The sequence below is a fragment of the Brachionichthys hirsutus genome, chromosome 5, assembly GCF_040956055.1.
Source record: "Brachionichthys hirsutus isolate HB-005 chromosome 5, CSIRO-AGI_Bhir_v1, whole genome shotgun sequence".
In the NCBI taxonomy this organism is placed as follows: Eukaryota; Metazoa; Chordata; class Actinopteri; order Lophiiformes; family Brachionichthyidae; genus Brachionichthys; species Brachionichthys hirsutus.
The window spans coordinates 9,597,965-9,611,869 of NC_090901.1; the positions used below are offsets into that span (position 1 = coordinate 9,597,965).

Genomic DNA, 13,905 nt, shown 5'->3' on the forward strand with positions numbered 1-13,905 from the left:
TAGCGAATGATTGCGCTAGCGGTCTTCTAGCGGTCTCAGGGATGAGAATAAATGAGTGGACACCGGCATGAACAATCCTTTATTACACTCATTAGCCAATGGAGCCAAAGCCTCGTGAAACAGGGGACTCCAGATATGCAGCCCGGTCGTCACATACGTGGCCGACTTATGGTTCCCATGGTAGTGTGAAGAATCCCCCCCCCCACAGTCTCTCATCCATTCACACATTCAGTGGATACTCAAGCTCAATATGTTCATCACCACCCCCCCCCCCCCTCGCCCCCGCTGCTGAAGAAACTTCAAGACATGGCAGAATCATTCATCAGGAGGTTTTCTCTGCCTGTAAATCCTCGCTCTCATGCAGCCGATGCAGTCGTCTCGCAAAGGCAGCGCCAGGTGTTCCTGATCAAGATTGGTTTGTTTGCTTGTCTTTTGCACACGTTAAAATTGCCAGGTGGATTATTATTATTTTTTTCATTAATGCATTCTCCATCAACAGAAAGGTAATATTACAGCTCATTTACTGTGGAACGCTTCGGGTCATATAGGCATGCTTTGGCAGGTGTTCCATTACCTCCACAATAGACCGGCTGACGGCGCTCGCTGCATTCTCTGTCAGAGATCACCCGATCCTTGCTGTTGCACGGCACTGTGGTGTTGGGTTTGTTGTCCCTGTCGATAAAAGTCATTAATAGGGATTACAATTCATGTATCTGTGGCAGAGAAAATTGGGCCTATATCATCTGCATGGTTCTAATTAAATATATACATTTGTCAGTTGCTTAGGTGCTATTTGTTAAATTGGCGTGAGGGCGCAGGTATCCTTTCTCCTGGTGTGTTCCGGTTCAGCTCTCCCATTGAAGATAAAACAAGATTACAACTTTTACCTGTAATAAATTATTCCCACCACCACATCCTCGTGAAGCGCCCGTGCCGACGTCAAGGTGCCTTTTTCTCTTTTGTGACATCTGCGAACCAACCAGAACGATGAACCAGAACCACAAAACAAACACGGATCAGACCTTTGCTTCTTGGCACGATGCACAAGAAAATAATTCCAAAAAGTTTCTCTGAGCGGTTGTAACAACTCATTTTTTTATTTTGTCCCGAATTTATATTTCATTGATGAGATTATTTCCTAATTAAACTTGTATAAAGATGAACAAACAAGTTTGAATTGGATTAGTGAGGCAAACTAGTGTTTGATTGGTCGCTGTAGTCAGCCATCGCCTACAGTATTGCCATTTCCCCTGGTTGAACAATCTTTTTGGGTTGTGAAGGGTCAACAAGTGAAATGGGTTTTATGTCCTTTCTTGCATTTCTGCTGCGATGTTCTCGGGTACTGTATTTACAACGACGCACGCTGTGTCTCATCTGAGCATCATTTCTGTTCCCGCTACTCCAGCTGTGTAATCAGGACACAGTTGGAAGCGCTGAATTGGATCCAATTTGCTCTGACTTCCTTTTGTTCATTGACTCGGCGACCTGACAAGGAGCGAAACGAGCTGGTTGAGAGGAAAGTACAGACATCGGCTCTCCTGACCCCCCCCCCCCCCCCGGCTGGGCGCTTGAGGAGCACAACGGGGAGCCCTGAAGTAGATTGATTACACTTGTGATCTCGCTTCTAAGATAATGTCCTTCCACTTAATCATACAATGTACTGCGGCTCTTTACAAGGATAAGATCGTCATCGGCAACTATGTCACTGTCTCATTGTAGATGGCGCTCTAATTGAACTGTTGCGCTTTTCATTGGACTACTTTGGTATTATCTATTGCTGTGCATCCTTGAGATCAGATTGGACTTTTGGGTTGATCGTGTCGGCCTGTATTCTCAGATCTGTGTTGTTTTAGCCTTTGAGCAGGTCAAATGTGTTGTCTTCACTTTAGAAGTGTATTCAGGGATTGTGCTGTCCTTAGGTGGAACGTAACAACCCTCAAGATGCTCCCTTGGACTTTGGAAACCACTCCTAGAAAAATCAAAGGGTTGACCGTGTTTGCAGAATGTTAGCGTGACCCCTGAGGCATTGAGCTTTACTGAGAACTCTTGTTCTGTACTTCCTCTTTGCTCATCGAGGCCTTGTAATCCCGCTACTCTACAAACCTGACATTTTACAGCCAGACATCCCCGAGCTTCCCTTGCTATTTTGGTGTTTGAATTATAACTTGAAGATGAGTTTGAATCAAAGAAGGCTTTGATTGAGAATTCAGCAGATATAACTTCCTGTTCTCCTTGACAGGCAGCATTGGAGGGGAGGGGGGGGGGGGGGGGGGGGGGGGGGGGAGCTGCTGGAAATCGGGTCATGAGGCACATTAGATTTTCACTACACTTAATTGTCGGTTTCTTTGAGGTGCTTGACATTTATGGTTTGACACTTCATGAATGTGTTTGCAACTCTTCACAACAACTCTTGTGAAGTGATATATTATTTTCCAGCGGAGTCCTCCAGCCTTTTCTTAGTCTTTCCTCCTTTTCTTTCCTCAACATGCCATCTGAACTTTATTCCCCAGCAGCTGCTAATAGGCAGATCACCAGGCTGCCACAGGGGTCCAGACTGACCCTTACAAACCTTGCCAGTTGATTATTTATGCTGCCAAAGCTCCACGCGCCATCGTCTGACCTCCACTCGCATTCCCGCGACTGTGCAGCAGCGTGGATGACAAATAACCTGTGGGAGAGGGGGATGGAGTCAAACGAGAAGCCTTTGTTGTGATGGGCCGGGCTGGCATTCTGTAAATAGTGCTTATCCAGTGCTAATTGTCTCTGCCTCCAGGATGAGCATCATGGACATGACAAAATAGCCCTTCAAAGTCTTGAAGGCTGCGGTGCACGAGACTGCGGCCTTGGCATTTGAAGGCGTTGCTGCTGCCATCTGGTACCTTGAGCATCTGAGCGGCATTCTAAAAGTTCACTGGATATTATAATTCTTTCTTTCTTTCTTTGTTCTGCACTGTTTTTGGTCTTGTTTTTGGAAAGCACCTGCACATTGTAAAAGTCAATGCTAGCCGACAGGCCAGCTTCCTGGTTCAACTTTGCACAATATTTAGCATACCGGTAAGTTAAATGTGTGCACATCTTTTGCGTCGACAAGGCGCTCTGCCTCTCAGCATCTTATCTGCTTTCTGCATCTCTCTCGGCACATTTGAATTTGGTCCATGACGGCACCACTGGATTTTCTTCCGTCAGCATGTGGATGGCACCATTACTCGCAACATATCTGCACATACAGGATCGTCCAATTTCCCCCCCCCCTTCTACCCCTCATATTCCTCCCGCTCAAAACCACTTACGAGGTTCTCTTACGAGGTTCACTTACTCACTTGTTCAGACATTAGTTATTCACCCACACAAATGCCACTTTTACTCTAATTTGGTTTTCTCCCTCCATTTTGCATTAAAACTCACTCCAAGATGTCGAGATCTTAAAAGTTAAGCACAGCGATTAACTGTGCTCATCTAAATCTCTTTAACAAACATGCCCTGCATGTACCATTAACCTTGAACAAGCTGATTAACTTAGCACTCTGTTTCCCTCAGCAGTCCCAAATCATGTTTGGGATCTGCTGCAGAGTTTCTTAAAGCAGCCAAAGTAAGACAGAATTGTGATTCCTCCGCCGTCAAGGTGAGGACACAGCGACCTATTGACCGAATTTAAAAGCGATCGTAAGCGGAACAGGACGATGCCCTGGACGTTATTGCGTGGAGTGTCTGATGGATGGGACCAGGCACAACAAGAAATCTGATCAGTGTTTACCTGACAGTCGTTTACCTGCAGCACTGTGAGCACAGCTTGTCCGTCTGTGTGCATCCAGGTATGTTTTGGTAACGCTTGAGCAACTTCAGCAGGATTATTCCACAGTGACCTCCCCAAACATAATAAATCAAGTGACACCGAAATGGGGTAAATTACCTATTGATGTAATCAAGTGATTACTCAACAAAAAAAGTAATTACTTAAATAAGTCATCAAGTTACTTTCAGCTCACAGCGTCGCTCGATTCCAAAGTTTCTACACCAAAATGTCCCACATTATGGATTTGACAAAATCCATTAAATGACCTCAGATGACCTTTCCTCGCCGTTCCGATGCTCACGCGGCTTCCAGCTCGTGAACACGCTTGTCCTGCTTTCCTTTGCACTTCGTGCTTTTGACATCGACTTTTGGAAGCGGTCGTCTCCTTTGTCCTTCAACAGCAGCTGCCCCTGCGTTCAGGAACTGCAGCATCACATTGGATGATAAATGTATGTGAAAAGGCAGACCGTGAAAGGGCTGTTGCACATTGAGCGAGTTGTGCAATGAAGAAAGTACTGTGTGTGTGTGTGTGTGTGTGAGATTGCCGCTCAGAGAGGGAAATTTGCAGAATTCATCAAATGCTCTGCAGGCATAAAACCGCCGCAGCAATCCGCAGCGCCTTTAATGTGAGTGGAGTGTGCTTTATTTGGTTGGAGGGTTAAAGGAGGTTCTAGTAGAGATGTTGAGGGTATTGTCAGATTTCCCCAGTGACATGCTCTCTCTCTGTCGCTCTCTTAGTTTCGTGTCATCGGCGCGTGGCACGAGTTGCTCAGACAGTAGCGCTGGCTGTCGGAGAGTGATTTATACAGTCATAACAGCTGTACTCTAGCGACCCTTAGCCCGTATTTTATTCTGACACTTATTATTGAAATGAGGCATTTGGGTGCGAGGAGAAATCCGAGCCATTTTCCTCACTGGGAGAGGATGACGTGGCAGTCGCGCTCCCAAACCCGACCTTCCTCTGCTTGTTGAGCGACCTCTGGGGATATTTAATTCCACCTATCTACTGAATGCTCTCATTCTGGCTCCTGTGTAGTTTTTGACTTACGATGATGCAATTGAGTTTTTCCTGCATCGAGAGATGGATTTGTGCATTGATGTTGCCTTTGGAGCTGCTGTGAAGAGGCTGCTGATTAGGAACCTTTTCTTGCGCTCCATCGCTGCATAGTCGCACTTAGTTTTGTCATTCAGGTTCCAAGAAGAATTAGTTCAATTAATTGTCTGCATTGTTTGAGCATCATTTGGACATAAATCGACAAAACATGAAATGTTGCAGTCCTGCATAGAACCCTTTGACTTTGAAGGGTAACTGTGGTGCCTAAGGGAATTGGAGCACAAATCAAACAATGTCCAGACACCTCGACCCGCTTAGGGACTTTTGCCCTGGTTGCTGTCATCTCTCTACTTTTGTCAGCTAATAAACAACTCTTGGCAGCAAAGAGTCGATGCCACAAGATTCCGTTGTGGCTGCAGCTACAACGGAAATAAAAATGTGACATTTTCAGAAATGTTTGCATTGCTTCTTGCAAGATTGGTTTGGAAAAATAGAAAAAAATTGGCATTTACATATGTAGAAGCATCAGTGCACTTTCCCACTGCCCTTCCCTCACGCTATGTGCCGAAGCTACGTGAGAGGATTTGGTCTTGCAGTGTCTCGTCTTGTCTCAGTCTCTCTGGCTCGACCCTGCGGCATGTTCTGCTCTCAACTATCAGTGCTCGTTGTTATGGTTGACCAGTCGCCTCCAGCTCTTTCATCGCAGGGCTCTATACAGCTGACTGGATCCTAACACCGAGGGCTCATGTTGTCTTTTCCAAAAAGACGAGACCATAGAGCAGGCGCTTAACTGACAGCTGTAAGCACTACGCACCCGAGGCTGCATGACCTACATGTTAACATTTCCTTCTACCTGCATATACTTAACACCCCCACTGGCTGCCACTCAAACCAGCGGGCGACGGCGCACAGGAGATCCAGTGTGTGCTTAAGAGAGGCTTGCCGCCTGCAACGATGCAAAGCACGACGTGCGAGGCTACAATCACTGGCAAGCATGAGCCTCCGATGCGCTTTTTGCTGCTGCTGAAAGCCTTATTTACTCATCCTGTAGTGGAAGCAGAAACGATGGCCTCTCTCCATTCAGTTCAGTGCGTTTGGAACTCGATCAGCGTTCCCGTTAAAGAGGGACACATCCTCCTTAAACTCCACGAGATTGAAAACAAAAACATTTCACGAAGATTCAAACAATGCTGCGCGTGAACCGTGATGCAATTCAAGGGTATAGCAGAAGTAATGGACTATTAGAGGGGGGGGCTTGGGCTGCCTTTTCTCCTCGTAGAGGAAGTGCATCAATCTCTTTTATCACTAAGCCCCTGCGCGCTGCCTGCAGTGCTTGTGTCTCCTGCCAGAGAAACAGACCCTCTGCAGAATCGGCGGCATCAGATTTGGTTGAAGTTGACATCAAAAGCAGATAAACTGGCCCCGCTTTGCTGCCGCTGCCACTACATCCTGCCCCTTGGTCTTTGGAGATATCGACGAGGGGAAGCAGTCGATGAGACAGCAGCTCTGACGGGGGGCGGCACCTGAGGAGTCGCGCTGAGCTGCTGCTGTGTGTTTGTCCTCTCCTGTTCCTCCCCATACCTGGTGGATAAATGATGAGATGGGGCCGTGGTTGACGGCGCCTGTAGGACCGTGCGCTCTTATATATATATATATAGCTGTAGGCTCATGGCTGGAAAACAGCAGCTTTCGGTGAAGTCTGTTTGTTTGCTCGTAAAAAGCTCAGGACAGCCTAAAGTGGCGTCGGATATTTACTGAAGCAGAGACCGGATGCACTCCTCTGCGTCACCGGTGCATAATGTTCAAATGTCTTTGTCAATATCGAATTCTGTCTCTGAGAAAATGAAAGAGAAGACGTTTCAGCCTCCCGATACGCGCCACGTTGCCGCTTTACTACATCTGCGGTTGGTCTTCTCAAGGGCTTTAAATGAAAACACATTTCTCTCCTGGCAGCAGCTGCTTGCACGCGCATCTACAAACAGCCAGCAGATGTGTCCCGCTCCGGGCATCCCACTTCCCATTTTTCTTTCAACTTTACTTTTACCCGATCATCTCCTGGTCCAATTATCTGGCAAACTGGTCTCTCATGAATACTCATTGTTTCCTTCTTCAGACCGATAAGACGTTGCCCGGTGCATATGGAGCGCTAACAGGGCGCTATCATCGCTGCAGCTGCTGAATCATTTGCTGCACACTGATTTTTGTTCACCCGGCATATGTTTGCGAAGGAATTTGCATTTCCGTACTTTGTGTGCATCCTTGTGCGATGAGACTTTTAAGAGGCAGCAGGACTGTAGTGAGCATAAGCATGCAAGGAAAAAATATGCTGATTACTTTGGATAGAATTGAGGCTTCCAGGTAAAGTTTGAATGTCAAAAATGACTCGTAAAAAATGTCTTTGTGTAGCCACCTTCAAGCATCTTCAGGCTTGGTGGGTGATTTATGGAGGGCAACGCTTTACCGATGGCTGTGCTGATTGCAGAGTGTCGGAATATCTAGGAAGCTGCAGACGGGCTTAAGGAAATCTTTCCCATCTGTCAGATTGGATTGCAGATCTGTACGCGGAGGCAGTGTGTTTAGCTGGCTAGACACAACAAGGATGGCAAAGTCCCTCATGCAGGAATTAAGGCTACTTAATATTCTTGTGTTGATTGGGGATTAATTGTTCCATCTGCCTGAGAGTAAAAAAAAAAATAAAAAACTCCACTCCCTTTTCCCTTTCCTGATGTGTTTCCTCTTGTTTCATTCTGTCGTGCTGTATGGTGAGCAAGCGGCGAGGTTGAGGGGAAGGAGATGCCTGGACAGCGCGGGCTGTACCAGAGGGAGAGCTGGGAAATGTGATCATCTTTCTCCGGGACTGTCATACACCATAGGCTGACTCATTTGTCTGCTCCATGCAGCTCTTTTGTTTCTACCAGGGCGCCGTCATCCAGGATTAACCCGTGAAGCAAGGAATGAGCAGGAAGAGCGAGAAAGAGGAACTAAGCTAATTATGATGCCCCATATTTGTTTAGTGCAGTACTTTACTCTAATCTACTTTCTGTTAGAGTTAATACCTGCTGACTCGCAAGACTGAATGGAAGAAAGTGTGAAGAAAGGAGCAATGAATTGTATCCCTGCCTACAAATTGCCCTGCAGTTCCCCCGAGAGGGTGTTGACCCAGTTTATCTCCAGCGCAAGTGATTAATGCAACATTGCTACGAATAAAGTCACACCGGGAGACAGGTGAGCCAGAGCCAAAGAAATTATGCAGCGTGGCTGTGGTAGAAAATAAGCACGGCCTCTATAGAGACGTAGGATGAGCAGTAGGAAATAAAAACACACACACAGCCTGCACAGAAGGAATGCAAGCTAACGCACTATTATCATAATACAGGCATTATTACTTTTGAATATACTTTTCAGTTTCCTGTTGTCAGTAATTAAGTTCATTGTGAGGAAGTCTGTTAAATTAAGTTGACTCTGTGTTTCTGGACCCGACTGGAGAAAATAAACTAAAGTAATGCCATCAGGGTTATTTAAGAGGAAGATGCATTCCAGATCTGACTGCCCCCCCCCCCAGTACCCATCTGTTGAAGGTTGTTGACATGATGCTTGAGGTTGGGTCCCTGAAGGGACGCTCTTATTTTGACTGCTTTCTTTCAGCTGCCCCCCCTCCCCTTTTATCCCACATAGATACCAGTAGTCTGATCAAACAAGGGTCAGATGGAGTTTTGGCAATAATCACAGCATCTAGGCAGACATCCAGGTATTTATTTTGAAATCTAAAATGCCATTGTCGATCCTTGCTTCGCAGAGGATTTGTCCTGTCACACTTTATTGATATTCTACTGCCGCCCAAACCAGTTGATGATGAAAATATCAACTGTCCCTCGGTGGTTTCTCCATCTTTCTATCACTAAGCGAAATGCTCCACCCCATTATTTAAATTCGAATAGCTGATTTCAACATTTATACCGCAGGACATGCTCTGAGGTGTCCCACATCAATGGTGTCTCTTCCCAAGAAATCACTGGTGTCAAATGAAGCAATGAATATTTTTAGATGTGCCAGCTGTTGTGCAGACAATTTTCAATCTGCCCGAAAAATCCATTCATTGTGTGAAGATGAGGTTGAAGATGGAGGCGGATGAACAGCGGCCTTTTGGGCGGTGTTGAAAAGACAATCTAGTGAGAACCTTGAGCACGGCTGTAGAGCTGGAGCAACAATCAGAAAAACTGTGTCCTCTCTGTTCGGGGGGGGGGGGGGGGGGGGAGGGGGGCTGCTGCCAGACTCCAGGCCACTTTAACTGTTGTGGGATTTTAACCATTCGCTGCGATAATGTCCATTTTATTTTGTTGGTGTGTCTTTGAATTATCGTGCGCCGACTTTTCAGACCCGGACCTACGCCTTTTACTTAGCAGCAGAAGTTTTCCTTCCACTCTTGACTTGCTCCCACTGGCTTTTATTCGAGTGTCAACACATAAACGTTCTGTTTGTGGGTTAAGTGGTATTTTTGCTTTAGCAGCATGAACATGCACATTACATAAATCCCATGTTATGTCATCGAGGACAAAATATATAAAATGTAACCTTTTTCTTCAGGTGAATGGGAAGGAGTTGTCCAAGTCCAGCCATGAGGAGACCGTGGAGTCCTTTCACGCAACCAAGGACGCCGCCGTGGTGCAGGTCATCAGGCGCACCCCCAGCGGTCGCCCCCACGGCCCCCCTCAGGAGATCCACGTGGTGGACGTGTGCACTCAGACGGACATTACCTTTGAACACATCATGGCGCTGGCAAAGCTCCGGCCTTCCACCCCTCCAGTGCCTGATGTGTGTCCCTTCCTGCTTTCTGACAGGTATGAGAATAGGAAGTATATCCTGTCGTCTTACATCTCTTATATATATGATTTTTAATTGGACCATTGTGTCTGCAAATAAAGATTTGATTGATTGATATATTTGAACTGATTTGATATAAATACATAGAATTTGGGTGTGTTACGGAGTGGGTTTGTTGTATCCTTGTTTTGACTTTGGCTGGGATGGGTGTTAATTAAGTGGGGCGGGGGTGGGGGGGGGGGGGGGGGGGTTGAGGATTATTATGCTGTGAAGCATGAATATCAGTGTTTGCAGGATTAGCATGCAAAGCGCGAGTAAAATATGAATGCACTTTTTGTCCGGATGCGCCGTCGATTCTGAAGAACGGGGATTTGTTTGATGGACAAGCTTCTTGATGTCCTTCAGGTCTTCTTTGCACTAAAAGGGCAAAGCTATTAAAAAAACTAGAGATAAAGAGTGGGGCTAAATGATCCTAATTAACCATTAATGCGTAATGTATTCGTGAAGTGTGCCTGGCATTTCAATATTTAGGTTAGTGTAAAGAAATGGTTTAAAAATAGCAAGCAATTTCATAAAATCTGGATCTGTCAGAGACGTCGCTTGAATGCAGTCAGATTTGGATTCAGACTGGTGATAAATCAATAATAATATAATCAATATTACAAGCTGTTGGATCCATTTTCTGTGATTACCATGCAGCAACTGCAGCTGGTTAACAGTCTTTCACAGCTTCCAGGTTCTTTATGAAGGAGTCGGCTTAGATAACCTTCAGAAAAGGTCAGATAGATTTGTCGGTCTTACCTGTCTTCAAACTACATAGACTACATAAAAAGATGAACGTCGGCTTCTATTTACGCGATCATGTGATGACTCACATCTCAACATCTGGGCCGTACGATAATCGAAAGACATGCTTTTTATTGTTTATATGAGAGAAAATAATAAAATGCATACAAAATAAAATGAGCTCTGCTTCACCTAGCTTCCGGGAATAACAGAAGCTCGTATAGCTGACTTCACATACATGCGCAGTAAGGACGGTTTGTACCGAAATTTCGGAATAAGTGTTTTCATACGCCCCAATCAGATCATCAATCGGTATAAACCACCCCTCCCCATCGGAATTAAATCTTGATCGGAATGAGCTTGATCGGGTCAGACTAATGCGAATTGGGTGTGTACATGAAGCATTTTTATGCCGATCAGGCTTTTAATCCGATTAAACGTGTCCATGTAAACGCAGCCACTGAGGAGATTGATAGAAAATATGTCAGGACTGAACTGTGAGCAGATAATCAATTCTTGCAGATCGTAAACATGCTTGAATTTCTGTTGCTGAGGCCGTTTTGCTTTCAGTATTGAATATTTTTCAGTGTTTATCATTAGGTAGCCGGGACCTGGCGTGACCTCACCCTCTCTCACCAGAGCATTTCCCACAGGGGCACCTTCCTTCCTGAGCTGCTCGGCGTGCCCATTTTAACTCATGGATGGTTTACAGGGTGATTAAATAAAATGCTCTCGTAAAAAAACAAGGCAAGACGGTGCAACATGTTCTCACGGGCTACTTAGAATCTTAGGCGAGCCCAAAAGTAATCAATGCTTCCCATAAAACTCACACTTCCCTTCCTCCATATGAGACCGAATGTAAAGGCCAATCTTATAATAAACGTTTCTCTTATTTATGTGAGGCTGGATTGTAAATTCCCGATTGTATCCATCTGTGCTCTTTCTTTGCATGCGGACATTTGCTGGCCTGGCTTTGCAACAGGAGGATTGTTTTGGAGACAGCTTCCCAGTCGTTGGCACCCATGGTGTGTTTTTTGCAGTTTTAGTCTGCGGTGAATTTTCCGGTGTGACACCGAGGCTGCCCGTCTCGGTAGGCCCTCACAATGTGGCTTTGTTCAGTGATTGAGGAAAGCATAATAGAATTACACTGTACAACGTGGGGGGGGGTCTGTCAAAAGCAGGAAGCAAATTATATGGATTGCTGTTATTAATAAAGGGCTGTACCTTTATCTCACACACACACACACCGGCTGCAGTGAAAGCCCTTGACAAATCCTTTATTCTTCCGATCCCAGTGAAGACAATGGGGAGGAAATCCTGTCACTTAGAGGTATTGAATGCATACGAAACAAATGTTTTTTAAAGATCATGCTCACGCCTCGCTCTCCACCTCTTTCTGCCTCCCTGTCTTTGTGTCTTCGCCTCTCTTTCTTCCTCTGCCCGTGTCCCACGACAGCTGTCATTCTCTTCACACAATGGACCAGGATTACTGCGATGGGACGGACTACCTCTCCCCGGTTCCAGCTGACGGAGAGAGGACGGAGGAGTTTGAGTACGAGGTAGGAATGGCACCCGGGGCGGCAGATTGGCAAACACTTTCACACTTGTCGTAGTTTATTCAGGTTAATGAAAAAGTTGCATTCAAGACATTGATTTTGAAACAATTGATTCGAAGTTAAATTTACAGACTGTTTTGTAAATTGAATAATAAATACTAAATATAGCAACAGCTGATCATCCGATATCCAGTTCATTCTTCCAATTAGCTACCCTTCAGGCACCAACCCGAGTGCAGGTACAGAAACAGACAGTTGTGTATTTGCTGCTTCATCACCATTAGCTGGCTACTGTAAAATGTTAGTTCGGTGCACGTCGCGGCCAAAAAGCCTTAAGGAGATTTAGAAGAGAATTTTAGCTGCACCTGAGAGCTTAAAACATAAGAACAACGCTGCCGTTTAACCTGAGAAAAATAACCGGACGAGTTTAACATTTTGAAGTCAGGAACAACATCGCCTTTCTGGAACTGCCTCATTAAAATGGGTGTGAAGGAGAAGGGGTGGGTCACCTTGTGCAACTGTAATATACTGCCTGCCGGGTAAAGGATTTATTCCTCTGTCTGCGCTAAGCCAATTGTCTCTAATGCTTAATACACAAACACACACACATTACATTTATGTGAGATCATTATTATTATTATTGTCATCTTCATATTATTATTCTTTAGGTGCTGGGAGTTACTTGATGCCCGATAGTTTTATTTCTGATTTAACAAATAAAGGATACCTGATAGGAGGTTCAAATGAAAACACGCACTGTCATCTTTTGCAGGAGCGCGAAGGGAGCCCTGTCAAAATCATGATATGCATTTTCGGATTACAAATGTGCATTGACCAATACATGTTTTTAACCTTGTACTTATTGATATGGAAATTGGCCATTAAAGTCCAATATCAACATGACTTTGCTGCTAACACACTTAAATGCTGCAAGCGCTGGGCTGTCACTGCCACACTGCACGCATGTATACAAACAGGCATCTGTCTCTCCTGACTCTTGGACACGCGTTCCCTCAACACTCCATGTTTAATGATGCTTAACAATTAGTGGAAGGACACAAGCAGCCGTTGACGCCACAGGCAGATCCCAGGGGCACAGTAGTGACAGATGATCAGGAACATTGCAGGCAGCTTGAAAAGCCCCGTCCTTTCATTGGTGAAATCTTGAGCAAAAAAAAATCTCCAGACAAAGATTGTTACGTGAAAATATCTTGTTTTCACTAATGTGTAAAGAAAAAGAAAAAAGACTGAGCTTCATCACGCCTCATTTAAGCGAGGTGCTAGTAAAAAGAGATGGAGACGCGTTTCTTTGCCGGAGTCTAGTCTGTGTAGGGGATGCTTTAAGGCTGTTGATCTGACAGAGAGGGATCCACATTCAGATTCACTGAAACATCCGTGACGAGAACAGATGAACAGACTCGCTTCGCCCTCTGCTTTGGTCAGGCATTCATTGTCCGTGAGCCACTGAGGTGTGAGCTCCAACTGGGTGGACGTATCATATTTGATCAATTCAGATTCTTTCTGAATGCCCCCTCCCAACAATTTCGGTGTGTTTCTCCGCATCCAACAGAGATCTCAGGGCAGCTCAGTTCACGGAACCCCCAGTGTTATATCAGAGCAGAGTAAATATATGAAGGGCTCTCTTTAAGCTTCTTTACTGTTAACAGATGCTATTATACTGCGTGTGCTTCTTTGTACCATGCACCGTTTTTTTATATATATATATTTCATGCTTGAGTAGTCAGTAGTCTGATGTATCCCCACTTAGTGCATGCCGACTGAAAATTCCGCGATGGAGACGTAGACAAAAGCTGAAAAGTCCTACAGGTGATGCTCGATGAGGTGGAGCCATGGCCTATGGTGTACAGTATTCCAAAACTGTTGGTCTCCATGGA

General features: G+C 45.3%; 1 protein-coding gene across 1 annotated transcript in view; it reads left to right on the forward strand.

Moving 5' to 3' along the window:
* Positions 1-13,905, forward strand: part of LOC137893861 (PDZ domain-containing RING finger protein 4-like) — an 81,277-nt gene that overhangs the window by 57,284 nt on the left and 10,088 nt on the right. Inside the window, exons 3-4 of the mRNA XM_068739308.1 lie at positions 9,432-9,685; positions 11,911-12,013. Of these exons, the coding sequence (XP_068595409.1) occupies positions 9,432-9,685; positions 11,911-12,013 (357 nt within the window). The remainder of the gene's footprint in view (positions 1-9,431; positions 9,686-11,910; positions 12,014-13,905) is intronic.